Source organism: Lynx canadensis, chromosome D1, assembly GCF_007474595.2.
Source record: "Lynx canadensis isolate LIC74 chromosome D1, mLynCan4.pri.v2, whole genome shotgun sequence".
Classification (NCBI taxonomy): Eukaryota; Metazoa; Chordata; class Mammalia; order Carnivora; family Felidae; genus Lynx; species Lynx canadensis.
In genome coordinates this window covers 20,059,401-20,086,644 of record NC_044312.2, presented here as the reverse complement: position 1 = coordinate 20,086,644, position 27,244 = coordinate 20,059,401, and the positions used below count along the sequence as shown (strand labels likewise).

At 45.8% G+C, this 27,244-nt stretch overlaps 2 protein-coding genes and 1 long non-coding RNA gene across 3 annotated transcripts in view; 2 read left to right on the top strand and 1 right to left on the bottom strand.

The window, feature by feature from the left end:
• LOC115524835 (CXADR like membrane protein) overlaps window positions 1-14,245 on the top strand; it is a 99,044-nt gene extending 84,799 nt beyond the window's left edge. Inside the window, 6 exon segments of the mRNA XM_030331534.1 lie at window positions 7,678-7,879; window positions 8,873-9,040; window positions 9,502-9,624; window positions 10,848-10,989; window positions 11,568-11,812; window positions 11,815-14,245. Of these exon segments, the coding sequence (XP_030187394.1) occupies window positions 7,678-7,879; window positions 8,873-9,040; window positions 9,502-9,624; window positions 10,848-10,989; window positions 11,568-11,812; window positions 11,815-11,867 (933 nt within the window). The 3' untranslated portion in view covers window positions 11,868-14,245.
• On the bottom strand, window positions 6,926-19,777 carry LOC115524837. The gene is made up of 4 exons (XR_003972230.1): window positions 19,704-19,777; window positions 19,624-19,629; window positions 17,036-17,045; window positions 6,926-6,935 (listed from the first exon to the last, which is right to left on the bottom strand). It is a non-coding gene; the product is annotated as an uncharacterized LOC115524837 (long non-coding RNA).
• On the top strand, window positions 18,648-22,372 carry HSPA8 (heat shock protein family A (Hsp70) member 8). The gene is given in 13 exon segments (XM_030331535.1): window positions 18,648-18,880; window positions 19,213-19,227; window positions 19,230-19,291; window positions 19,293-19,418; window positions 19,662-19,800; window positions 19,890-20,057; window positions 20,060-20,458; window positions 20,675-20,707; window positions 20,710-20,797; window positions 20,799-20,874; window positions 21,111-21,309; window positions 21,517-21,749; window positions 22,060-22,372. Coding segments are annotated over 13 exon segments (1,929 nt in total). The 5' UTR covers window positions 18,648-18,675; the 3' UTR covers window positions 22,246-22,372.
• The last annotated feature ends 4,872 nt before the right edge of the window (window positions 22,373-27,244 follow it).

The following is a 27,244-nucleotide window of genomic DNA, read 5'->3' as shown; positions in this document are numbered from 1 at the left end:
GCTCGAACTCATGGACCGTGCGGGGCTTCATACCTTTTAGACTTTAAAAGGTGAAGCCCCTTGCCCAAGACAGATTTCAGAGCTAGGATCTAAACCCCAAATTCCTGAAGCTAAATCCCTTTCTCTCCCTCTGTCGCCGCCCCCGTAATTTACAGCTCCCTGTTGAAAAGAATGCAGGACTTCAAGGTAAAACTTTTGTCCGGAAGTAAACACTGCACATTTGATTGAAGTCATGCATTTCCTGTACTTTCCAGAATATTCCCCTGCGTGAAGATGAAGTTCAGGAGTGACCTCCCTGTGGTGTCTGTGGGAGGCTATGGGCAGGTGTTCAGGGTGGGGTAGGGAGAGGTCTTCTATTTGTATGATAATGAGTGTAATGAAGCCCTTCGAGGCTGCTCCCCCTGCCCCTACTCCCCTACTGCCTCCTGCCTCAGCAGGTGGTTTCAGGATTCAACTCACTGAGTCTCTAGGAAAGAGAGGGTAGGAGGCAGAGGTGGTCTCATCCAGGGGTGAGGCCGGAAATGGTGAGCAAAGGCTGGACTTGAATAGTCAGCGAAAGAGATCCGAGATGGCATTATCAATTTTACTCTGAGGTTGGTATTTTAAGTTTGTTTGTTTATTTATTTATTTTTAAATGTTTATTTTTGAGAGAGAGAAAGCGTGAATGAGGGAGGGGCAGAGAGGAAGACAGAAGGAATCCCAAGTGGGCTCCGCGCTGTCAGCACAGAGCCCGACAATGGGGTTCCATCCCACAAACCTCAAGATCATGACCGGAGCCAAAATCAAGAGCCGGACGCTTAACCAACTGAGCCACCCAGCCGCCTCCCCCACCCCGTGGTATTTTAATGAGTTTTAACCTTTGTGTTTAGATATCCACCATTTGGATAGCCTCCTTATGCCTTCTTTTCTTAATCTGTAGATTCGTGCCCTCCAGGATCTTATCCAGTCTCACGGCCTTAAATACTATCCACAAGCTTAGAATTCCCAAATGTATATCTCCAGGACTACCCCCCCCCCGAATATCTGACTCATTTTTATGCAACTGCTTACTTACTCTATGCCTCCTCTGGGAGTCTAACAAGTATCTGAAAACCAAACTCCCAATTCCCCTCACTGTGCACACTCTGACCCCAAACCTCCTCTCCCTGGCTTTCTTCTCTTGGTTAGTAGCTGTTCTCTCTTTTGAGAGGCTCATGCCAAACACCTGAGCGTGGTCCTGGACTCCTCTCTTTTTCTCATACCACAAATATACATTTAAATAAGGTGGTCACGGGATGCCTGGGTGGCTAAGCCGGTTAAGCATCCAACTTCTGCTCAGGTTATGATCTCACGGTTCGTGAGTTCGAGCCCCGCGTCGGGCTCTGTGCTGACAGCTCGGAGCCTGGAGCCTGCTTCGGATTCTGTGTGTGTCTCTCTCTCTCTGCCCCTCCCCCGCTCATGCTCTGTCTCTCTCTGTCTCAAAAATAAAATAAACATTAAAAAAATGCTTAAAGAAGGGTGTTGGTTTATTGGGAGATCCAGTTGGTTTCATCTTCAAAGTACACTTTGAATCTGACCACTTCTTGTCTCTTCCACTGTTACCACCGTAGAGGCTGTGCATCTATTGCCTGGATCTTTACTAGAATAGCCTCTTGACTGGTTTTCCCATTTCCACTCTTGGCCTCCTACAGCCTATTCTCAAAATAAATCATATCATGATGCTATTCTGCTCAAGATCCTATAATAGCCCCCCACTTCCACAAAATGAAAGCCATCATCATCTTTATAATGGACCAGAGCCCCGCCCCCGCAGGATCTGGTCCCACTGCCTGACTTCGTCGTTTACAATTCCCCTGGCTCACTCCAGTCACCTGACCTCTCTGCTGGTCCGCAAGTATGTCAAGGCACTCTTCTGCCTTAGGGTCTCTGCACTGGCTTTTTCCTCCACTTAGAACTCTCTTTCTCCTAGAAAGCTCCAAGGTTAGTTCCACATCTCAAGTATTGACTGTCCTGTCTCCTTCCAATAAGGTCTACTTTGACCACCTTATTCAATTTGCAGAGTTGAACTGTGAAGCCACCTGCTGACAGAGGAGGCTGTCGGGGAGTAGGGGCAGGGCAGAGGGGAGCGGTCTTCAAGGAATCTAACCCTTCGAGGCTCCCCCCCTACCCCAATAGGAACACTTGCTTCCACCTCCCACATACAAGGTCCCTCCCTCCCACATCATCTTCATGCTTAGACTCCATATTTTCCGGAGATGAATTAGGGTCTAATTTTCCTCACGTATTAATTTCTGCAGAAGTAGAAATTAACTCGTGGAATGCCCATAGCGATTTCCCTGTTTCCTACCCATCGCATAGCTGTGGTTCCTGTTTGTAGAAATGCAAATTAAATTTGTCTGAAGGAGACTATGAATCTTAGTCCAATTCTCATTTGAACCTGTTGCAAAATCTTTCTGGTTCCATCATTTATTAGTGAGTGCAATAAAATCTTCAACATGGGCCTATTTCTATGCATATGAGGGTCATAATTTCCCCCTTGTTTTTAATATTTATTTTGGGGAGAGAGAGACAGAATGTGAGCAGGGGTGGTGGAGGGGCAGAGAGAGGGAGACACAGAGCTGGAAGCGGGCTCCAGCCCGACGCGGAGTTCGAACTCACGAACTGCGAGATCATGACCTGAGCCAAAGGCCAGACGCTTAACCAACTGAGCCACCCAGGTGCCCTTTACCCTTTTCTTTTCTAAGTTGTCTTTTAAAACCGCAGGAGAGGGAAAAGAATATCTTTTCCCCTTTCTCTTCCTAGGATCTCCAGCTGGGCCACTATAAATTGGACTGACAAAAGATTTTTGTTGGTTTGTTGTCTCTCTTTAAAAAGTGTAAAGTTTTTTACTGAGATGCAATTGACACATACCCTTATATTTCAGATGTACAACCCTTATATTTCAAGGGACAGATTAACAGGAAACTGACAAACAAGTGTGTAACTTCTGTGTACCATTTATGTAGCATGCAGTGAATACCCACAGATGAGTAACCTCAAGTGGTGGCTAGAATTCGGCTGTCTGCCTAACTTAGTGGGGGAAAGGGAAGAGGAGAGAGGGCAGTTAGGGAAAAGCAAATGACTTCTGAGGAAAAGAAATGGGCCCTCAGAAGAACAGATGGGAGATCTGCTAGTCTGTGACCTTGTCTGTCCGGGTGGGGGGTGTGGTGCCAGATTTCTGGTCTCCTCGAAGAGATTAGAGTTGCTCTCAGGAGGGGATTTAGGACAAATTCTTTTGAGAGGCTCTGCTTTTAGGTCTGATAAGGAACTTCAGGAACTCAAACGCCTTCAGCATTTGAAATGAATTCTTAGGCACGTGCAAAGTGGCGTATTTTGGCACGTCCTGGTCCTCAACACGTTCATAAGACAATTTTCTCTGAATTGGTATCCTCTCTAGCACAGTGCCAAGTACAGAGTCTGTTTTCAGGGACTGTGTATTCACGAAAGGACTGCCGAGTTGCAAAACAGCCTAGCCAAAGACCGTTCAGGGCAACAGACACATAAAACCCGAATGCCCTCAACGCTCTCCTGGACGACACCCAGCCTTACAGGAAGGGGATCCAGCAACCTATGAGACCAAAGTCTTTCACGATTTCTCCTCACATAAAAATGCTGCAAAACAAAACAAAACACAAAAAAACGCTATGGGTGAAAGCAAAGAGAAGAGACCATTAATCTGAGTGTCATTAACAGGGAATGTGTCACGCGAAGTTAACATTGATTTTGGATTTAAGAGAATGATTGGGAATTCTTTATGTGGAGAGATGGAGAAGAGGGAGTTTCTGTGTGGGAAAATGCAGCGGGCAAAGGCATGGAGTACAAAGAAAGCATAACCTGTATTAATGGAAGGGAGATGATGTTACCTGATAGTATGCAGGTAGGGGAGGTGGCCAATAGGAGCTGAGATTGGGAAGGTAAAGCAGAGGTCACTGTGAGGACTCTAGACTGAATCTGGTCATCATTCAGAGGTGGCCGGGAGCCACTGAAGGCTTTTGAGCTGGAAAAGAGCCCCTGTGAGTTTTACATTGGTATTAACTTGGCATCCAATTTACAATGTTACAGGCTGCAGAGGGCAGAAATACAGACGCAGCCACGCAGCTGGAAATATGAAACTGGGGCCCCAAACTGTGTTGGCACAGAGAGATGAGAATGATCACAACAGTAGTGCTGGTTGAAACGAGTGGGCGGAATTGAATACTAAACATGTCTTAAGTCTATTTATTTTTTATTTTTATTTTAGAGAGAGAGAGAGACAGCGCGTGTGAGTGGGGGAGGCGTAGAGGGGAGAGAGAGAGAGAGAGAGAGAGAGAGAGAGAGAATCCTAAGCACGTTCCACGCTCAGCGTGGAGCCCAACACAGGGCTCCATCCCATGACCCTGGGATCATGACCTGAGCTGAAATCAAGAGTCGGACGCTCAACCAACCGAGCCACCCAGGCACCCCGAAAATGTCTTAAGTTTAGTATCGGTTGCAGGGTCTACCTTTACTTTTCTCTTACTTTCTTCTCCCCAACGTGTCGCCCACAAGAGTGTGAGGTCCTCAGGGTAGGCTCTGGTGTCTTATTCCTGCTTGTTGTCCGGCACCCGGCCCTGTACGCTGCCATGCGAACGCAATACATGTTTGCTGATGAAAAAGAGTACGCAGAGAAAGGAGAAAACCCGTTTCTCAGAAAGATGGAGAAGGTAACATGGATGCCACCGAAGGGTTTTGACATAATGGAGAGAGAACGGATGGACGTTTTCTTGGATGGCTTCAAATCTTTTCAGGAAAGCATTTGATGCATTGTAGAGCATCCTGTGATGGAGGACGGGGTTCAGGGCTTGAGCGGAGCGAAACAATTTGAACAGCTGCAGCCAGAAATGTGCCTGGGAGACTCCCCTATGCCTGCAAGCCTGTTTTTAGTGCCTTCTGTGTATCTGGAATGCTCCCTGCAGCCCGCTTCGCCCTGCCTCTGTTATCTCTTATTTCATCTACTTATCTTTCAAAGCCTAACTCGAATGCTTCCAACTTTTCTGGGACATTCTCTCTGATACTATTTCAAGTTAATTAATCCTTTTTCTATGTTTATACTTCTCTCCTTGTTAATCCCATTAGATTTTAAATCACTTGAACACAGGAAGAGGGTTTTAGTCATCTGAATAGCCTCCCCCGGACCTGATGGGAAGCAGTCATTCCAAAAAAATGTTTGCTGGCATTTAAAATCAAATGAATTTAAGAATATGATTGATGAGTGGTAGGAAGGGCAAAGCTGAAGTTATATAGCTTGAAGTCTTGGTGGACTGGATCAGTATGGTTTTTGTGACTAACAGGGGTGAGACAAAGGAGGAACAGAACCCAGGAAGGATTCGAGAACTATGGGCTGTGATGCAGGCAGATGAAACTTCACAAAAACTCTTTTTTTTTTTGCTAGGGAGATCTAAACTTTGGTTTCCCTGCCTTGAAAAACAAAGGCATGATGGCTCACATGTATTTTATGGAAGGAAGGGATGTCATTTTTTTTCCACCCGACTTCCCTTTACTAATTGTCAGTGACACCCCCCACAAAGGAAAGCCAAACAATGAAGTCCTCAGTATTAGACTTGAATTTTAAGCATTGACTCCTACTCTTTAACTCCTCCAAACCCTTTGGCTGGCCTCTAAACTTTTGATTTTTTTTTTTTAACGTTTATTTATTTTTGAGAGAGAGAGTGACCAGGGGTAGGACAGAGAGGAGCGGGGCGGGGGGGGGGGGGACAGAGGATCCCAAGCAGGCTCCATGCTGACAGCAGAGAGCCCAATGTGGGACTCGAACTCACAAACCGTGAGATCATGACCTGAGCCGAAATCAAGAGTTGTACACTTAACCGACTGAGCCAACCAGGAACCCCCTGGACTCTAAACTTTCGTAAGAACAAAACAGATTGATTTGATAGTGTCTCTTTTCCTCCTTCATTTCCAAACTTTCTAGAAAAGCAGTTAATGAGCTGTGAAATGAGTGGAGATGGCCACAGGAAGTGGCTGAGATAAGTGGTATACCGGGACAACGAACTGAATGGCCTTAGACGGTGATGTTCAAATCCGAGTTCTGCTACTTGTCTGTGAAATGGAGATCATGAATACACTGTCCCCCTCTTACCCACGTGGGATGTGTTCTGAAACCCCCACTGGATGCCTGAGATTGTGAATAACGCCAAATCCTATCTGCACTGTGTTTCTTCCTGTACATACATACCTGTGATAACATTTAATTGATAAGTAAGGCAGAGTAGGAAATTAACAATCATTAATAAAATAACTAATAATAAAATGACCCTAAAGCTATATGACCATAGTTTTTCTCTCCCCCTCTCAAAATCTTATGGTACCATAGTCACCCTTCTTCTTGTGATGATGTGAGATGAGAGTGCCTCTGTGATGAGACGGACAAGGAGAACGACACAGGCGTTGTGATACAGTGTTAGGCTACTATTGACCTTCTGACAATATGTCAGAAGGACAATCATCTGCTTCCAGACCTTGGGTAACTGACACCACGGAAAGTGAAACCACAGATAAGGCAGGAGGAGGGCTACTTAACTTGCAAAAATCATGTGAGAAATAAGCTAGATGTAAAAGCACCCAGAACAAGGAGTGTTGTGTATTTTTTAAAAAAATGTTTTAATGTTTGTTTATTTTTGAGAGAGTCAGAGAGACACAGCACAAGTGAGGGAGGGGCAGAGAGAGAGAGAGAGTGGGTGTGTGTGTGTGTGCGCGTGTGAGTGGGAGAGCAGCAGAGAGAGTTGGTGTGTGTGTGTGTGCGCGTGTGAGTGGGAGAGCAGCAGAGAGAGAGAGACACGCAGAATCCGGAGCAGGCTCCAGGCTCTGAGCCGTCAGCACAGAGCCCGACACGGGGCTCAAACCCACCAACTGTGAGATCATGACCTGAGCCGAGGTCAGACCTTAACTGACTGAGCCACCCAGCTGCCCTGAGTGTGGTGTATTTTGAACAGCTCACATGCAGTTCGTAGGAAATGCAAAAGTTGGAAAGTCTCCTTCCCATGCCGTTCTGCCAGTTCTCCTCACAGCCAGCTCTTGATACATTTATTGTGCGTCAGCTTCCTTCCTTGCCTTAGCTGTGTGGTCATGATTACACAAGTAACTCAAGTTTAAAATTCCTTACCTATGGAATGAAATGGTTCTGGGGCACCTGGGTGGCTCAGTCGCTTGAGCGGCCAGCTTCGGCTCAGGTCATATCTCACAGTTCGTGAGTTCGAGCCCCGAGTCAGGCTCTGGGCTGACGGCTCGGAGCCTGGAGCCTGCTTCCGATTCTGGGTCTCCCTCTCTCGCTGCCCCTCCCCCACTCCTGCTCTGTCTCCCTCCCTCTGTCTCAGAAAGAAAGAAACCTTAAAAAAAAAAAAATGAAATGAAATGGTTCTGAGAATTTAGTGAAACAGTTGCTACTCTGTAATTAAAACGTGCACAAATACGAAGTGTTGCCATTTTGGGAAGGAGGAGAAAGGCCTAGAGAAACATATTGTGCTTTTAACTTCATTTCGAACAGAGGTCTTTTGGACCCTTGGAATCAGCCCCAGTCTTGGCTGCATTGTTCCATTAGGAGTGTTCTCATCCCTCATCTTGACATCAGCAAGAGAGGAAGGCTGAGGGCCACATTGCTTGACCCTGCCTTGGTCTGTCCCACAGGTGATCACTTACTCCAGTCATCATGTCTACAGTAACTTGACTGAGGAACAGAAGGGCCGAGTGGCCTTTGCTTCCAATTTCCTGGCAGGAGATGCTTCCCTACAGATTGAGCCTCTGAAGCCCAGTGATGAGGGCCGGTACACCTGCAAGGTGAAGAATTCAGGGCGCTATGTGTGGAGCCACGTCACCTTAAAAGTCTTAGGTAAGACAGCACCAAGGTAAACGCCTGTATCTTAGTAACAAGGTCTCTGTGAGGAATAGCCAAATGCATCATGGGGATATGAAAGTTTTCAATACCCTGCATCATACATGCAGAGATCAGCGAGTCCAGTTTCCGGAAAGAAGTGTGTATGTTCTATGGTTTATGTTCTATATTTTAGACGTGATAAAAGGAGAAAGAAGAATCACAATTTTCCCTGGTAGTGCATTACAAAATGTAAATCTCCTTTGACGTTTAAGTGGTGTTCTTGTATTTAACTTAAATCTCGCAGGTACGATTCAACTCCCTTTCTGGTTTCTGACAGCGAGAGCTGCTGAGTTCCATTTAATTGCTTCCGAGTTAACAGACTTCTGTCCCTGTTTCGGTATTAGTAAAATCACACTCAACTTTCCTAAAATTTCTTCTTTTTTTTATTTAAAAATTTTTTTTAATGTTTATTTGAGAGAGAGCGAGACAGACAGACCATGAGCAGGGGAGGAGCAGAGAGAGAGGGAAACACAGAATCCAAAACAGGCTCCAGGCTCTGAGCTGTCAGCACAGAGCCCGACGCGGAGCTCGAAGTCAAAAACCGTGAGATCATGACCTGAGCTGAAGCCAGACGCTCAACTGACTGAGCCACCCAGACACCCCGAAAATTTCTAATTAAACAACAGTGTCCTCTTTGAGAAGTGATGAGGAGGTTTCTGAGGGAGCCTCTGGAAATTACAACAGCACCACTGGAAGCAGCCAGAATTTTGTGTGTGTGTGTGTGTGTGTGTGTGCGTGCGCACGCGCGTGCACACACGCACACACAGGGGATGGAGGGGCGTGTATTTCTGGGGGTGGTGTAAAGCATAGTTAGGTAGCAAAAGGCTACTGAATCCCCACCCAAAAGTTGACCAGATGATGGCCAGCTAGAGAAACAACTCAACAGGACATAGTTCTTCCATGGAGTCTGGTGTGTGGCCATCTTTGAAGCTTCTTTCTTTTTGCCAGTGAGACCATCAAAGCCCAAGTGTGAGTTGGAAGGAGAGCTGACGGAAGGAAGTGACCTGACTCTGCAGTGTGAGTCAGCCTCTGGCACAAAGCCCATCGTGTATGACTGGCAGCGAGTTCGGGAGAAGGAGGGAGAGGATGAGCATCTCCCTCCCAGGTCCAGGATTGGTAAGTCACCTTCCCATCAGTCTGCTGAGACCACAGAATGGTACTCTAGCCATGAATCCTAAATCCCGTTTGTCAGCAACTCACCACGTGACCTTGAGTGCACGGCCAAATCTCCCTGAGCTCCTACTTTTCATCCGTCAACCGGGACAGGAAAAGAGAAAAATCCATCCTTTCCCTCCTCAAATGACACCTAAAAGTGGCAGAAGAAATGAGGAAGAAACATACTGCGTAGCCATTGTATCTAAATGATCGTGTTTGGTGTCCCTTACACGTTCAGTCTTTTGTAACTCTTGGCGGACGCACACGTTAAAAGAATGTTTGCCTTTTCCGTCTTCCAAGAAATCTACCATCTCCTCCTCACCAAATTGTGTTAGAGAATCTTAGGTCAATGATGCACTGAAGCAAACAATACAGAGGCCCTGTCACTCAGGGGATTACAGTCGTTCCTTCTGCTTATGTAGACTACAATAACCCTGGACGCGTTCTGCTGCAGAATCTCACCATGTCCTCCTCTGGGCTCTACCAGTGCACAGCAGGCAACGAGGCCGGGAAGGAAAGCTGTGTGGTGCGAGTGACTGTACAGCGTAAGTATCCAAACGGTTTATTCCTGTGGTCGCGTCGTGGTTTGGCGTACAGCACCTTTCATCGCAAGTAAGAGTAAGGTCAAGGCCAAAATCTTTCTTTCCGGGGGGACGTGGTGACCGTGAAAATAAATTCGGTAGTTGCAGTGACCATTCAACTGGTGTAGCTAACTGTATTTACAAACGTGTGAATCTGTCAGCTCCCTAAAGAAATGTGTTAGGTCCAGGAGGGGACCGGAGGGAGATTTCCTTTTTTTTTTTTTTTTTAACATTTTTTTATTATTTATTTTTGAGACAGAGAGAGACAGCACATGAACAGGGGAGGGTCAGAGAGAGAGGGAGACACAGAATCTGAAACAGGCTCCAGGCTCTGAGCTGTCAGCACAGAGCCCGACGCGGGGCTCGAACTCACAGACCGTGAGATCATGACCTGAGCCGAACTTGGATGCTTAACCGACTGAGCCACCCAGGCACCCCAGATTTCCTTTATAAATGTAAATTTCCCTTATAAAAGGGGAACTTGTGCTTTGTTTTTAGAACTTCTCCTGTGTCTGCTGTTTCTCAAAAATAATCAGATTAAGGGGGCATCTGGCTGGCTCAGTTAGTAGAGCATAGGACTTGACTCTTGATCTCAGGGTTGTGAGTTCAAGCACCACGCTGGGTGTGGAGCCTACTTTAAAAAAATCAGCTTAGGGGCACCTGGGTGGCTCAGTCGGTTAAGTGTCCGACTTTGGCTCAGGTCATGGTCTTGTGGTTGGTGAGTCTGAGCCCCGCGACAGGCTCTGTGCTGAGCCTGGAGCCTGCTTCGGATTCTGTGTCTCCCTCTGCCTCTGCCCCTCCCCTACTTGTACTCTCTCAAAAATAAACATTAAGAAAAAAAATTAGGTTAAAACAGTCCTAATGGCAAAGAGGCATATTTTGGGGTGGCATATTCTGCCACCTTTCAATACCAAGAAGGACAGTCATACATCAAGGGTAAATGGGAAACTCCGAAAGATAGATCTGGAAATACCCATCCTGTCCAGGACTTACGGGGTTTTTTTTGTTTGTTTGTTTATTTAAGTAAACTCTACCCCCTATATGGGGCTCAAACTCACGACCCCAAGATCAAGAGTCCTCAAATCAAGAGTAAGCCAGCTAGGCGCCCCCAGGGCTTATGTTTTTAAGTTCATGCGTTCCCTAGCTTATGTTTGGTTTCACTTCTGCTTTTGTTTCTGAGAAAATAGATGTACAAAGCATCGGCATGATTGCAGGAGCGGTGACAGGCATGGTGGCTGGAGCCCTGCTGACATTCCTCCTGGTATGGCTGCTAATCCGAAGGAAAGACAAAGAGAGATATGAGGAAGAAGAGAGACCTAATGAAATTCGGTAAACCTCCCTCCGAAATCCCTTGTCCTAGGCTTCCTTTCCAGCTCCGTAGTGACCAGCGAACATAAATGTCCCATTTGCTCTTAACTGTGAATCTGTTAAAAGGGTTATTCTGGTAGGCAAGGAGTTCCAGCCTAGGGACAGAAAGTCTGGTTTCCCTTGCCTTTATCGTGAAACTGCCTATCCTCAACTGGTAATTAAAAGATCAACTTTACATTACTTCTGATTCGTGTCCACTTACGAAGGGCCTACAATAAGGAACGGGCATAACCGATGGGCCGTGACAGGGTTTGCGTAGACAAACCCCAGATCAATCTCAATGGTAAGCGTGTACTCTCCCAGAGTAATAGAGTTGACTTCAGGGCTAACAAAACATCCATTTGCCTAAGTCAACCGCTAAGTCTCAGCCACTGGGGAAGTCCCTCTTCCCCTAAATGGCTGCCTTCCAGTGATATAATGTGAAGTTTACGGCTTGAGGAATTTATTGGGAAGCCTCAGAAGGAAGCAACCGTAGTGGAAGGTGTATCATAGTCTTGCCGGTGTTAAAGTTTACCTTTGCTGGTTTTTTTCCTCCTCAGAGAAGATGCGGAAGCCCCGAAAGCCCGCCTGGTGAAACCTAGCTCCTCTTCCTCAGGCTCTCGAAGCTCACGCTCTGGTTCTTCCTCCACTCGCTCCACAGCAAACAGTGCCTCACGCAGCCAGCGGACGCTGTCGACGGAAGCAGCACCCCAGCCGGGGCTGGCCACCCATGCATACAGCCTGGTGGGGCCAGCGGGGAGAGGTTCTGAACCAAAGAAAGTCCACCATGCTACCCTGACCAAAGCAGAACCACACCCGGCATGATCCCCAGCCAGAGCAGAGCCTTGCAAACCGTCTGAATTAGAGTGGACTTGACTCCCGTGCTTTCCTAGGAGTCAGGATCTTAGGACTCTTCTAGTCATTGAAGCTCAGTCACCAGCCACACAACCCCCTGGAACCAGATGACCGGTCATTTAAGTAGCGGTGAGCATTGCGTGGAATGGATCGAAATGAGTGCTTTCTTTCTAGGACACCGAACAAGAAAAAGGATGTAAACTGCTCATCTCCAAAAAGGCATCTCGTGGTGCCTTGAGACCAGAGTGGGGAAAAGCGGGGGTCCAACTCTGTGTGTTTGTTGGCCAGGACCTGTGGTGGAAAAAGTTGGGGAAAGGGGAACTGAACACACTTAAAACTTCTCACCGGAAATGTTTTGTATCAATACTTTGATTCACCATAGTCAAGGGGAAATGAGGTGGTGTTCATAAATTTTCTATGCATTTCTGCAAATCTACTGGATTATTGTGATTATTCAGAGTCAAGGGGAACCCACAGCCTTATATTACACCTAGCTGCACCAGGTACTGGGCATATCACTTCTGAGAAATTTCAAAGAAGGAAGTAACGTTTCTTCTGACCTGACTTCATTTACCATAAGGTTTGGATGTTAATTTCACAAGGCGCCGAACTAGTGGGCGGTGCCAGTTTTCCCACTCTATCCACTACTAATCTCCCTACTTCTAGTGAACAGTAAGAGAACTAAGAGAGGAATCCAAAACGTGTGACCAGGGACTGCAGAAAACTTTCCACCTTAATCATGTTCAGAGGGTCACTGACAGATATCAGAAATCTATACTGGAACAATTGTGGACTTTCCCTCAAATCTGATGTCTCTAAGGACTTTCCTGCTGGATATCTCTGGAGCAAGAAAACATTCACTATGTGTCATTTGACAATGTTCTCAGAAGTCTTCTAGAGAAAAAGAGCTCGTTCAGAGATGCTGAAAGATCATGTGACATATCCTTGCATTCTCTTCTGAGAACATATGAAATCAGAATTTCAAGATTGACTATGACTAGAAAGGGAGCTTAGATCGGTTTTCTCTTCATATTCCGTAACATGTCAAGGAGCGGTATAAAGAAGTTTACTATTATACCAAACTTGGAGCTTCCTCCATTTCTTTGCATTTTAGGACAAGGACGTGAACCTGGGACTTTTGATAATTCTAAGCCTTAAATTATCAAAAAGATCAAGGATTACCGTTTCCTAATGGCATTGCAAGTACATCATTACCATTCTCTCCTGAGAGGGTGACACAGAATTTCGGTAATTTCCCAGCCTAGCCTCTGAGGAAGTCCAGGTGTGGGCTGGAAGGAAAGGGAATTATATTTAAGGAAGAGCTGGTGAGGATAACTAGTGGGTGGCAGGACAGGGCTGGATTAGTGACTGCTAACATTTGAACTGTTACCCTCCTGGAAACAACAGAAATGATTCACCAGGATAACCATCAGAAGAGTTGATTCATGGGGGAAAAAAAAAGGTGTGTGAAAAATAAAAAGGAAGCAGCAGCCTCCAGTACAAGAACTTGCCTTTTTAATCCTTTTGACTGTTCTGTTAATCAAAACGGACCAACTATTCTGTTAGTCTGATCATGTGGCAAGAGTGGGAGACCTGAAACCACCCTGCAAGGACCCCAGTGCAGATGTCACCAGATCACCGTTGGTATTGCAAAATATTTATTATTAAAAGGGCAGCAGGTTGCAGGGAAGAAAAAAATCATGCGGAATTTGGAGATGACAGCATGGTTTCTAAAATGGGAATCAGATGCTTAAAGAGAAATGGTGGATCTGAGATTTTGCCCCATTTCTGTTTTTTCACGTCTGTGTTTCTCACAATAGAGCCCTCAGATATTGCAAATGCATTTCCTTCTAAGGTTCTTTAAGAAACTGGGGTTGATCCCTGGGTGAAAATTGTAATCTGAGTTTTATCTTCCTCTTTAAAAAAAGGTGGGAAATAGGAGACATTGAGGAAGTAATGTAAAGAATGTCTACTAATTTAAGAAGGCTGGCATATTTGGAATGCTTCTTATACTAACACTGCCTCATTGTAAGATATTAACTCCCTTCCTTACTCTACTTTTTTATTCCTCTGGTAGTGTGATAACATATCACTTCTGCTATGTGATTCTGAGAATTCTTATTCCTACAGTACCTGAGCCAAACAAGTACACTACGGAGGCTGTGGCTGTACCATCACAAGCAATTTGTTCTTATCATTATTTCTACCTTTGAACCTAAGGTTTCCTGCCTATGCCTTTGAAAGCAGGAATCAGTCCCCTTTGCATGATATGGAGATTTAGATTATTTAAGCCTGTTAGTTATTAAAAGACAAATACCAGTTGGATATCCAGATTATTTTGGAAATCTATTCATAGTGGAAATCTACAAAAAAAAAAAAAAAATCACAGATAACTACCTAAAATCTGAGAAATTCTAAGGAATTGAAAATTCTGAGATAAGATGTTCAAGTCTTAGCAATGATAGTGCACTTCTCTTGGAGTCTGGCTTTTGGGTTCAGACATGGCAAATTCTGGGCTTAAGATACAGTTTTGAGACACTACAGGTTTCAAGCCATATTCCATTAACACTGCAAGTCAAATACATTTGATCCTTTATGGGAAACAAACAAAATGGTAAAATAACTAAAAGGTAGAAGGAAAAAATGTTTGTGGAAGAAGATAACGATGGAATGGTGTGAATGTTTAGAGAATAACCATTTCAATAAAACATATAAACCAAACTGAAATTTGGAAAATAATGAAGTTGATGCCCTTGCTGTTACACTGTGTAAAAATATTTTCCGAATGGCTCATGCAAAAAGATGGAGAATTTTGCTTCATTTCTGGTGTTAAACTGTTCATATTTTAACTTCTAAGTTGCCTTGTGAGACTGTATTTGATCACAAAAACCAAATATTTATTACAGATGCATCTGTATCAGCAATTAAAAAATAAATAAGTAAAGGTGATACTGTAGAAGGTGAAGCTCGTATAACCTGCACTGGAAATTTGTTCATTAGCTTGCTGACACAAGAGGAATGGGAGAACTCAGCCTACATAGGATCTATTATTTATTGATTTCAGTCCCAAATATACCAAGTACTATTTTCTCACAAGGCAAGATGCTAAGCAGTACTGGACATACCAAATTATGGCAGAGTTCCTGCTCTAAAAGACTTTACCAAAATAAATAGTATTTCTTAAGCACATATTTTATGCCAAGGTCAAGTGCCAACAGAACTCCACACTTGGGGGTTCAAATAAATCTCAAAAGAAGTAAATACAAGACATTCAAATGAATCTGAAACAAAGTTCACAGAATTAGAGGAGGTGATATACACAGAGCACTTAGAACATGTGACAGGCTCAGATTTGTTAAGGACTCCATTCCCCAGTCAGAAACCCAAGCCCTCAGACTTCTTCACTGCAGTTCCTATGCCCCCAAACTTTAATTTTCCATCCTGAATGTGTTTGAAACCTTGTGCATTTAAAGAGGTGGAGACAGGACAGTCATCTTACTGACCTTTAAATCCACAAACTCTGAATCATTCTATGTAATAAGAGCATAGTTCAAGTCCTACAATGTACTTTTGAATGACTGGAAACTGGTTATCTACTCTACTTTAATCACTGCTGTTAGGTGGTTTGGCCCTTGTTCCATTTTCCAATGGTTCAGTAGTTAAAATGTGGGTAGTTCAGAGGTTAGTTAAAAACTGTGATATGTAGGGCATAGTTCAGAGACTGTCCTTGATAGGTTGAGTGGGAGAAGACTGTAGATACCAAAGAAAATTGAAAGGAACCTCCCACAGCACACATCTTCCACTTTCTGGAGTTGAAGTTATAGGTGTTTCTAGAAAGAAAATTACACTGTAGTGTAACTAAAAAACAGACCAGGGGCACCTGGGTGGCTCAGTCCATTGAGCCTCCGACTTCGGCTCAGCTCACCATCTTGCGGTTTGTGAGTTCGAGCCCCTCATCAGGCTCTGTGCTGACAGCTCAGAGCCTGGAGACTGTTTCAGATTCTGTGTCTCCCTCTCTCTCTCTCTGCCCCTCCCCACTCATGCTCGTCTCTGAATAATAAGTAAACATTAAAAAAATAAAAAAACAAAACAAACACAGACCAAAGATTCTGGAATCAAAAGAGCTAAGTTCCATTTGAGCTCAGCTAGCTGTTAATCCTTCCACAAGTAACATCTCTGAACCTCATTTTTCTCCTCACACCGGATGTATATCTCAGAAAACTGTTTTGATGATTGAACGATATAACAAATGAAAGCACTTTATATGCTGCGAAAACACCATATAAAGTTAATATTTTGGGAGGTGGATAGAAATTAAGTATATACCTCCACGTACTCAAGCCAACATTGCCCCGGAAAAAGCAAATGTGAAAAGAAAATGTCTCCTTCGTATGTTTGAATCCGTCTGTAGGCTTTACTGGCTTTGACAAGGACAAGGTGTCCTCACTCTTGTGACACCCTTTCTGGAGGCACTGTCTGGAAGGTCTTTCTAATTCCGGCCACACCACTGTGTCAGATAGTGTTAAAAAAAATCTTTTCATCTATCTGCCCCTTTATCTATCAAATAAGAGTATCAGCTGCCCTGCCTGTTTGAAAGAACACACTGGAAAACATTTCCAGGTACTGAGAAAGGCTCTTAGAATGACAAGGCCTAAATACCTGCCACCATGCACCACAATTTAATTCTAAGTAGTACTGTTTCGTGGACTCGATTAGTAATGTTTTCAAGATGCCTCTGAACGATCTGTCGCTTAGTTTTTTATAAGTCAAGGCAGGAAAGACATTACATCATGTTACTGAAAATAAAAGCAGCTCCGAGAGTCTAAATCAAGGACACGGGGCTACCGGAACCCAGGTTCCTAATGCCTGATTCTCCCCCACGGAAAAATCTGGCTAAGCTTTTCTTTTTCACAAATAACTGCGAGGTGCGGGACTTGGGCAAATGCAGAGGCAGAGCCGAGACGCCAAACCTGTTCTTGGAGGGAGGTGGGGAGTGGCGGAGTTGTCTGGGGTCAGGGAAGCGGCTTTGGCCACTTATTTTGTCGAGGGTCCAGGCACAGCATCCGGCCTTAAAGGCTCTGAAAAGCCGGAGCCCCTCCAACCTCGGCCTCGAGGGCTGCCGGCCTCCAGGTGCCACGGTGACTGAGGGTTCTGGAGGCTTGGCCTGGCTAACCTGTCTCTTCCTACACCCAAGTGGGGCCAGGCGGCTCCCTCCAGCCACAGATCTGTGTGTCCCTGGGCAAGACACCCTAGTAGCGCTCAGGGGTGGGAACATTCCTCCCGGTTCCTAGAAGGCCGACTTAGCCCAAAGGCACCCTAGATACGAAACACAGGAACGTGGAATCCGGGAGGGCCTAAATGAGCCTCTACAACGCCGAAGTGGGGGGTGGGGAAAACAGAACGAGGACGGAGGGGGGGGGGGGGGGCGCAACAACCTTCGCGGCCATTTTGTCCTCGCTCCACTTCCGTCTTCGCTCCCGGGCTGCCGGGTCCGGACCCCTCCCTTCAGGCCCTGCGCTCGTCTAACCCCGGTTGCACGTCGATCCAGATTGCGGCTAGTGCTGCTGTCATTGGCTGGTTCCAAAATTGCCCGCCCCTCTTCCTCCATCTCCTTCCGTCCGCTCCCGCCCGCGCTGACGGGGAGCGCATGCGCAGAAGCGGATGCACCCCCCCCCTCCCCCGGCCCGGCCCCCCGCGCCTGGGGGACTGAGGACTCCCGCGCGCGGGCTCTCACGGCTCCACCCTCCCTTTCCCCGGGGCCGTTCGGAGAGCGGGGGCGAGAATGAAGTTCCAGAACGCTGCGGGTGAGTGCGTCATCGCGAGGTGGGGTGGGATGGGGGCGGGAGTGGGCGAGGCCCGAGGGTAGAGCCGGCTTAGTCATTGGGGCGCACAGAGATGGCCGCGTGCCCATTGGTCGAGGAAGTCATGATGGGCAGCCGGCAGGGGTGGGCCCCTTCTGGAAGGTTCTGAGGCAGGGTATAAGAAGACAGGGTGTGCGGGCGGAAACCGGCCTCATTCAACGCGGCGTTAGCTCTCCAGGTAGCTGTTTCTTTGCAAGCGGGGCCGGGCCATACTGAAGGTAAGGCCTGTCTTCTGAGCTTTTGGGAGTTTCTAAGAACGGCAACCTACCACCGGGCTGGTGGGGATTGCAGAGGCCCAGAGGCTTCTGATCATTTTCTTGTAGGTGGGGGGCCCCCCAGGCCCCTGCTCGCCTGGGGCGCGCTCCTTACGGGGAGGCGGCGAACCCGGCCTTGGGGGCAAGCGGGACGTGGGCTGCAGGCCGTGATGGTCGCCGCGGGGTCAGGGCGGTGCCCGCGGGGAGGGCTGGGCGTGGGCCGCATCCGTTTGCGGGGCACGGGAAGTCCAGCCGGCCCCTGGAGCGGACCTTCCCTAGGCTCTCAGAAAGAGGAAGCCGCTTTTGGCACGGCCCAAACGTGGGGGGAGGGGCTTCTGAGCACGCCACGCAGGCCGTATTGTGTTGGCTCCGGAGCACGGGGTGGGGGGTGGGGTTGGGGAAGGTTGCGCCGAGTCGAGGCCACGTGCTCCTGTCGCAGACCCTCCGGCAGGTGCTTGATTCAGGGCCGGACTCGCCCGCGGTTGGCACGGTAACACCCCGAATGCAGCATTTTTCGCTCTGGCCCCTCCCGCCGTGGTTTTCTCCGACAAGGGCAGTGTTTCTGGGGGGAGGTGCCGAGTGTAATCTTCTTACCAAAGTGTCCATACCTGATAGCTTGAGGAGCAGGAAGCGTTTCCAAGTGCTGGTGTTTTTTTTTTTTTCCAAACCCCTGGGCTTTTTTTTTTCTTCCAGCAACTATGTCTAAGGGACCTGCAGTTGGCATTGATCTTGGCACCACCTACTCCTGTGTGGGTGTTTTCCAGCACGGGAAAGTGGAAATAATTGCCAATGATCAGGGAAACCGAACCACCCCAAGTTATGTCGCCTTTACTGACACCGAACGATTGATCGGTGATGCTGCAAAGAATCAAGTTGCAATGAACCCCACCAACACAGTTTTTGGTAAGCTGTTAATTTTGACCAACATGCCTTGAGTTTTAAGTGGTGTAGGCTGAATGAGAAAGTTCAAAGTTTATCAATGTAAGGTAGCCGTGAAAGTTTTGAAAATAGGAAAAGCCTTTTTAAAAATTTACCTGGTAATTTTGTACTCTTAAATGCTAAAAATAGGGTATCCGATTAGGAAATCTGAGCAATTCTGCCAGAGAGAACTTGAGTCCATTTGACTAATCTGGAGTTTGGTTGCTAGGTCTCTGATCTTCACATTTCAGTAATGGTGTACTAGGGTTCTTACTTGGTAGATGCAATGTAACGCTTGACCTGATAAACTTCTGTAGATGCCAAACGCCAGATTGACGTAGATTCGACGACGCTGTTGTCCAATCTGATATGAAGCATTGGCCCTTCATGGTGGTGAAATGATGCTGGCAGGCCCAAGGTCCAAGTAGAATACAAGGGAGAGACCAAAAGTTTCTATCCAGAGGAGGTATCTTCCATGGTTTTGACAAAGATGAAGGAAATCGCAGAGGCTTACCTTGGGAAGGTGAGTAGCCTGCTAATCCTAGAGGCCACGTGGCTGGGCTGGAAGTTGCAGCATTATGAACTAGACTCCTGATGAATTCATGCATGGGGTTTGATTGAAGGATACACATAGTAATCTGACTACCTTATCTTTAGAAAGCATGTGATTGCTATCTTCAGTACACGCAGAAGTAGACGGAGATGGGAATATTGCCAAATTTATGAACCGATCTCTAACACGGTTTTGTTTTTTCTATACTTCTAGACTGTTACTAATGCTGTAGTCACAAGTACCTGCCATTTTAACGATTCTCAGCGTTCAGGCTACCAAGATGCTGGAACTATTGCTGGTCTTAATGTACTTAGAATCATCAATGAGCCAACAGCTGCTGCTATCGCTTACGCTTAGACAAAAAGGTATGTATCCTTTGTGGAGCTGGGATTCATTTAACGACTGACTTGAACCATTGGAGATTTGGATGAGTAATCACCTGTATTCTAATTGCGGTTGGAGCCGAGAGGAATGTGCTGATCTTTGACTTGGGAGGTGGCACTTTTGATGTGTCAATCCTCACTATTGAAGACGGGATCTTTGAGGTCAAATCTACTGCTGGAGACACCCACTTAGGTGGAGAAGACTTTGACAACCGGATGGTAAACCATTTATTGCGGAGTTCAAGCGCAAACACAAGAAGGACATCAGCGAGAACAAGAGGGCGGTCCGTCGCCTCCGTACCGCTTGCGAGCGCGCCAAGCGTACGCTTTCTTCCAGCACCCAGGCCAGTATTGAGATTGATTCTCTATATGAAGGAATCGACTTCTATACCTCTATTACTCGTGCCCGGTTTGAAGAATTAAACGCTGACCTGTTCCGTGGCACGCTGGACCCTGTAGAGAAAGCCCTTCGGGATGCCAAGCTAGACAAGTCTCAGATCCACGATATTGCTTGGTTGGGTGGCTCTACGCGTATCCCCAAGATTCAGAAACTTCTACAAGACTTTTTCAATGGGAAGGAGCTGAATAAGAGCATCAACCCTGATGAGGCTGTCGCTTACGGTGCAGGTAATAATCCCACTATTCGAATTAGATGGTTCTGACAGGTGGTCTTGAAAGCCCCACGCTGACTCGCTATGATGAGTGGTTCTTAAACATTCGTAGTTTCCACCAAAAGCTTAAGCTGATGATTGTCTAACTTTCCTTGATGTCTGAGCGATAGACGTTGTTAGGTAACGAGGTTGTTTTTATTTTATTTTTTTTTAACTAAATGTTTTTGTTTAGCTGTGCAGGCAGCCATCCTTTCTGGAGACAAATCTGAAACGTTCAAGATTTGCTGCTGTTGGATGTCACTCCCCTTTCTCTCGGCATTGAAACTGCTGGTGGAGTCATGACTGTCTCATTAAGCGCATACTACCATTCCTACCAAACAGACCCAAACCTTCACTACCTACTCTGACAACCAGCCTGGTGTACTCATTCAGGTATGTTTTTACTGTATTGGTACTGATTCAGTTATGCTTCAGGTCCTATGGATTTTGGGAAGACTTGTCCTGCTATGATGATCGATTCCAAAACATTCGTATTTCCACCAGAAGTCTTGTGTTGGCCAATTCTTCCTTGGATGTCTGAGCGAGGTCTTTCCTGGTTGACCTGAACGTCTGTAAACTGGTATGCTGTGATGCTTGCAACTCCTTAGTAATTCTCATTTCCTACCAAGGTTTATGAAGGTGAGCGTGCCATGACCAAGGATAACAACCTACTGGGCAAGTTTGAACTCACAGGCATACCTCCTGCCCCCCGTGGCGTTCCTCAGATTGAGGTCACCTTTGATATTGATGCTAATGGCATTCTCAATGTCTCTGCTGTGGATAAGAGCACAGGAAAAGAGAATAAGATCACCATCACAAACGACAAAGGTAGGCACAACTTTGGCACTTTTTCCTTTGTCTTAAAAGATCTGGTCTGGGGTCATAGGGACCATAGATCTTCTAAAATCTGTCTAAGGGCATTGAACCCAAGGGCTCGCTTCTAATGGGCTTTAGAGCATTAACGGTTAAGGTTGGCAGGATAACTGAAGGTTCAATGTCAAAAGTCCTGTCTAAAAGACCAGTTAACTTCCACAGGTCGCTTGAGCAAGGAAGACATTGAGCGCATGGTCCAGGAAGCTGAGAAGTACAAAGCTGAAGATGAGAAGCAGCGAGACAAGGTGTCCTCCAAGAATTCCCTTGAATCTTATGCGTTCAACATGAAAGCAACTGTTGAAGATGAAAAGCTTCAGGGTAAAATCAACGATGAGGACAAACAGAAGATTCTGGACAAGTGTAATGAGATCATCAACTGGCTGGATAAGAACCAGGTTTGTAATTTTCTAAAATTGAGAGCGGAGAAGGGAGGGTATGGGGTTTCAGCAAGATTAGATGGGATTTTACGATACAAATCGGTCACAATGATGAATGGTCCATACATTCGCGGTTTCCACCAGAACTTCAGATGTTGGCAACTTAGATTCCTTCCTTGGATGTCTGAGTGACCCAAGAGTTCGTTGGTAATTAAGACTCCTATGTGGTGGTAGGTCTTCGCATTTTAGGAACATCAGGTTGACTTGGTGTAGGAAGTTTCCTTCTTTGAGGAACCTGCAGTAAAGAATTTTGTTTTTTCTTCTTCAGACTGCAGAGAAAGAAGAATTCGAACATCAGCAGAAAGAGCTGGAGAAGGTCTGCAATCCCATCATTACGAAGCTGTACCAGAGTGCAGGAGGCATGCCTGGAGGAATGCCTGGAGGCTTCCCTGGTGGTGGAGCTCCCCCCTCTGGTGGTGCCTCCTCTGGGCCCACCATTGAAGAGGTTGATTAAGCCAACCTGAGAATAGGTCTAGCATTGTTCCACACAAAACATTTGAAGGACCCAAATTTGTAGCAAATTCCATGGCAGTGAAGTTGAGCTGCTATAGTTAATAAACTGGGCATTCTTGATACTTGAATAGGAATATGTGCACAAGGAAAGGAAATACAACATTGCACTTTATAAGCACTGTATTGTTAAGTGGAAAAATGCAATGTCTTAATAAAAACTGTATTTAAACTTGGCACCATATGATTGTCTTGAGTCTATACAAGGGCAGTAGGCATTTTTGGTTTGGGACTGGATGGATATTTATTTGGCTAACTGCAAATCACACAAAATAGTATTTGGGTAGTTACATCTTTCAAAGAGGCCTCAGGTTAATGAATTCATGTTAATGTTGTATTGGGGTTTGAGATAATAGTAAAGTGAACTTGAATTTGCAGATTTTCAGTGTTGTGAGAACTGTTGATGGGAAAGAAGTATTAAAAATATCAGAAGGGTTTTTTGTGCTTGGATGGTCAGTTGAACAGTGAAATAGCAGTCCATGGAAGTAGCATTAAGCATGTGAAACTGACCCACGTGTGGAACTGTAAAGCCCTGCGCCAGCACGTTTGATAACAGTTCTGTTCCTTTTCTCACTTGGCTGGGTGGGAACTTGAAGGGGGTGGCAATGGAGTTTGAGGAAGGTAGGGTTTATTTACCCATAGAATCAAACCATGAGCATTTAATTGTGACTTTAATATCTAAACACCGATTAACCTTCAGGGACTTTGTGAACAAACATGCTACATTTCCACTTAAATCCACTTAACTAGATTGCCTTTGATCCTGGTTTTGGAGCAAAGCTGTACATTCGTGGCCTTGGTTCTTGAGGAATGTTAGCCAAGGTGTTGAGCTACACAAAAAGTGCTGCCACGAAATTTCAGTCCCAAAATGTCCTTGTGTGCAGTGTATAGCTCTGTCCTGAGAACCCTCAAGGAAACCGGTTAAGGGATTGTTACCCACAGTGCCTGGTGACATACCTGCCATCTGGTGGTCAGTTTAGGAGAAACCTGCTGTGTGTTGGCGGGGTCTTAATGCTCCCAGTGGAACAGTCCAACTTTAAGATCTGCTTGGAATCTTTTCCTGCCTTTATAGAATTGTTGGTTCCTGGGTGACCCCTGTTACGACAGTTAATATTAGGATTTCAGTGGTAGTTGCAGAATGATCTTTGTTTAGTTCAGTGAGTATAGTGAAGATGTTTAGAAGTCCTCGGTTTTTCTCTAAATGAGGTTATTACTACATGGACTTTACTACACAGTGATTTATGGCCATGGCCATGCCCATGTAGTGCTTGGAGTCTACAGGATACTTGGGGTACCATATGTGATTTATATTTATTTTCCCTTAGCTTATCCAAAATTTGAAAGCAATGCATGATCCTTGGGAAAGGCCCAGGGTGGAGTATTTATATAATTTGTTTTCTTAATCTGACTTGTTTTCATCCCTTTTTGTCACTGCATTCTTTATGAACTGGAACAAAACTCTGACTTGAGATCTCAAAAAGGAACAGTAGTATAATCAGTGGAACAGATTGAAAAGTGGTGGCAGTCCCTTTATGCAAATGGGAGAAGCCATACCTGTGCTAGGGCAAATAACGGGGCTTTGTAGAGAAGGTGGAAATTAACTCTGCTAGAATTAAAATTAATCTGCATAAGGTGGTGTTTACAGTTGTCACAGATGGAGTTGCATTGATTTCAAATTGCACGGTAGGAGAGCAGATCGGAATATTCAAGTAATGATCGGCTTTATTCCCAAACCTGTATTTTTTGCTCCTTCATTACCATGGTGAATTCTGAAACTCTGGCTCCTTTCAACAGAGAGCATCTGGGATTCATACTGGAAAGAATATTTCTTAAAGGAGTTTCATAATCTTGGTCCTCAAAACACATGCAATTGTGTACTTAGTAACTTGGTCCCGATATTCATCTGAACATTTTTTGAAAAAATTTTTTATTTTTGACAGAGACCGAGCATGAGCGGTTTAGGGGCAGAGAGAGGGTGACAGAATCTGAAGCAGACTCCAGGCTCCAAGCTCTGAACTGTCAGCACAGAGCCTGACACAGGGCCTGAACCCACAGACTCTGAGATTGTGACCTGAGCTGAAGTCAGACAATCAACCGACTGAGCACCCAGGCGCCCTCATCTGAGCATTTGTTTGAGTTCATGGTCAGCCTTCCCCCCCCCCCAATGCTTTGGGTATTCAGTTGGAGATTCGTCTTTCGCAAGCGGTAGTCAGCAGTCTGGGCATTTGAGAAGCACAGTGATTCAAATCAACTTTTGTTTTTGTGATTAATTAGGTTCCTGCTGTGCGAGAAACCTGGTTTGTGGTATAGATAGAAAACCTGGTAAAAATGTGTTTCAGCCTTATGTGTCTATAGGATAGCAGGAGAGAGTGACTGAAGATAAATTGGTAACTCCGAAGTAAAGTATAAAATGGCATGCTGGCAGGAAAACTGGTAAGAAGAATGCTTAGAAGATGGAGAGAAGGTGGCCCTAAGGAAGGAACAGTAGTGTTTACCACTTACATTCAGTTTAGAGTTAACAGGTAGCTTCCACTTTTCCTACTTTTTTTAAACAACCTTCGAGGAGAAGGATGGGTGGATGGTCAGCTGTGCACTCGTAAATCTATAGAGAGTGGCAAAGGCAATTTTACTAACGGTGATTTGGGGTTGTGGTTATAAGCGGTAACATCATGGTGCTTGATGGCTGGTTCCTAAATTTTGCACAGGATCCCACTGGACTGGGGAGAGGGAGCAAAAAATGCACTGTTCCTCCCATCTCCACCTTTTTAAGAGTTAGTGTTGCTTTCAGCTAAATGTGTTTGGCAATAGCTTAAGTTTTTAGTCAACAGTAATTGTTAAACTACCAAGGGCGTAGTTTTTATCTGTAAAGCCACAGCAAGACGTTTACTTTCAACAGCATTAATATTTATATACTTAAAACGTAGTACAAAATAGCATGGTAATACTTGCAACAGTCCTTTGCTCAAACATATTTATGGAGTACATATAATTTTTCAGGTCCTCTACTTTCATAGGAAAAACAGCCTTTTGGATTCTGGTAAGGTAGCGTGGAGTGATGGTGGAACATAAATAGGAAAAATAAGTTCAGAATTTCCATTGGCGGGGTGGGGTCTGCATATGGGTGTAAGGGCCTCTTTTCCCACTAGATGGCAGTAGCTATTTAGAAAGCAACCGCAAAGGGTAGGTGAGGAAAGTACAGGTTTTGCCTAACCCGAAGCATAGCAAGTGCTGAGGAAGAAAGCCCCGTGTATTCACATTCGTGTTCTAGGTAAAGCATTTCCTGGTTGGGGTTATAGCTTTGAGTAGAGGTCTCCAAGTGCTTGGGGTTTGGAGGTGGTGGTTAGATCTAGAACTTTGAAACTTGGGAGGAAGGGGCGCCTGGGTGGCTCCATCGGGAAAGTGTTTGACTCTGATTTCTGCTCAGGTCAGGATCTCAAGTTCTTGAGATCGGGCCCCGCATCAGGCTCAGTGCTGGCAGAACCTGCTTGGGATTCTCTGCCTCTCTGCCTTTCCCCCACTTTCTCTCAAAAAAAAAAAAAAAAAAAAAAAAAGCCATAGAGGAGAAAAAGGGTTAAATCTCTGTGGTTAGAATAGTCTTAGTGGATACACTGTCCCCAGTTTAAGCCTCTGTGTTATTTTGAACTTCTCCTGAGAATCCTATTTGTATGAAAGGCTTGAATTCCCACCTACCCCCAGACTCAAACCCAAGAATGCAAGAGTATTCACACACTCCTATATTTCTAGTGTTTGGCACAAGTGAAAGAAAAAGGAGTAGAACAGGCACCCAACGGGTTGGTGGTAGAATATACTCCCTTTGAGCTTTCTGAGGGTGTGGTCACGGTCATGGGTCTTGGAGTGGTGAGTGGCTGGCTGGCTGAGCTCAGGCCCCTGACAGATCGGCTCCTTGCAGAATTTGGGAGCCAGGATTAGAGCTGGTGAGAGGAGGAAATGATCAGTCAAGCCTGGAATAGGTCTAGCCAAATGAAAGTTGGCGGCAACAGGACTGTCGGAATCTTTGGCCTAATGGACCCCCTGATGTCTTTAGGTTGCCCTGCAGTTGGGGCAGTATGTGGGGGTGGGCTGGGTGAGCAGAGGAGGCACAACTAGTCTTTGCCACGAGAGGACAGACAGCACAACTTGGAGGGAATAGGGCCTATTCTAAGGAGCTGGGCCACAGATCAGGGCATTCAGAGGATGGAGCCAGCCCCAGAGCTCCAAATCTTGACTTGGGTTAGGCAAGGTTTTCTTAGACACGACCCCAAAAGCGCAAGCCACAAAAAGACTTCCTGAAAATTAACTTCCATAAAGGATACCATCAAGGAAGTGAAAAAAGCCCACAGAATTGGAGACCGCATTTGCAAACCATATATCTAATAAAGGACTGGTATCCAGAAGATGTTTAAAATATATTTAGGGGTGCCCGGATGGTTCATCGGTTAAGCCTCCGAACTTCAGCTCAGGTCATGATCTCACATGTCGTGGGTTCGAATCCCTTTACCAGCCCATCATCCCTGCGGATTCCCAAACAATGCCTAATTCTATTCTTGCCAGTGATTTCCCCCGTGGGCAGCAGTTTATTTCTGTCATCAAGTCTCTGATGAAATCTTTAGCCGTGAAACGTTTAGTCCAATCCGCACAAATCGTGTGTAGTGTTAACATGTCACAGGCTGCCGGTGGCCTGCATTATGTGGTAATTTGGAAGCGAGAGAAGTGATAATATAGGGCCGGGCTGCTTTTGTGAGCTCGCATTAATGCTGGAGCTGGTGATGTCAATTGACAGCCCATTGATTTGGGCTAATAGTGCCTGGAGGGGGCAGAATTGGAGCGAGGTAGGGAATAAAGGATATCGACGACTGTCGCCAGGATCCCGGCAGCTTTTAATCTATTACTGCCCTCTTTTAATGCAGCTTCCATGTGGACTGCATTTACTTCCACCAGCTCTG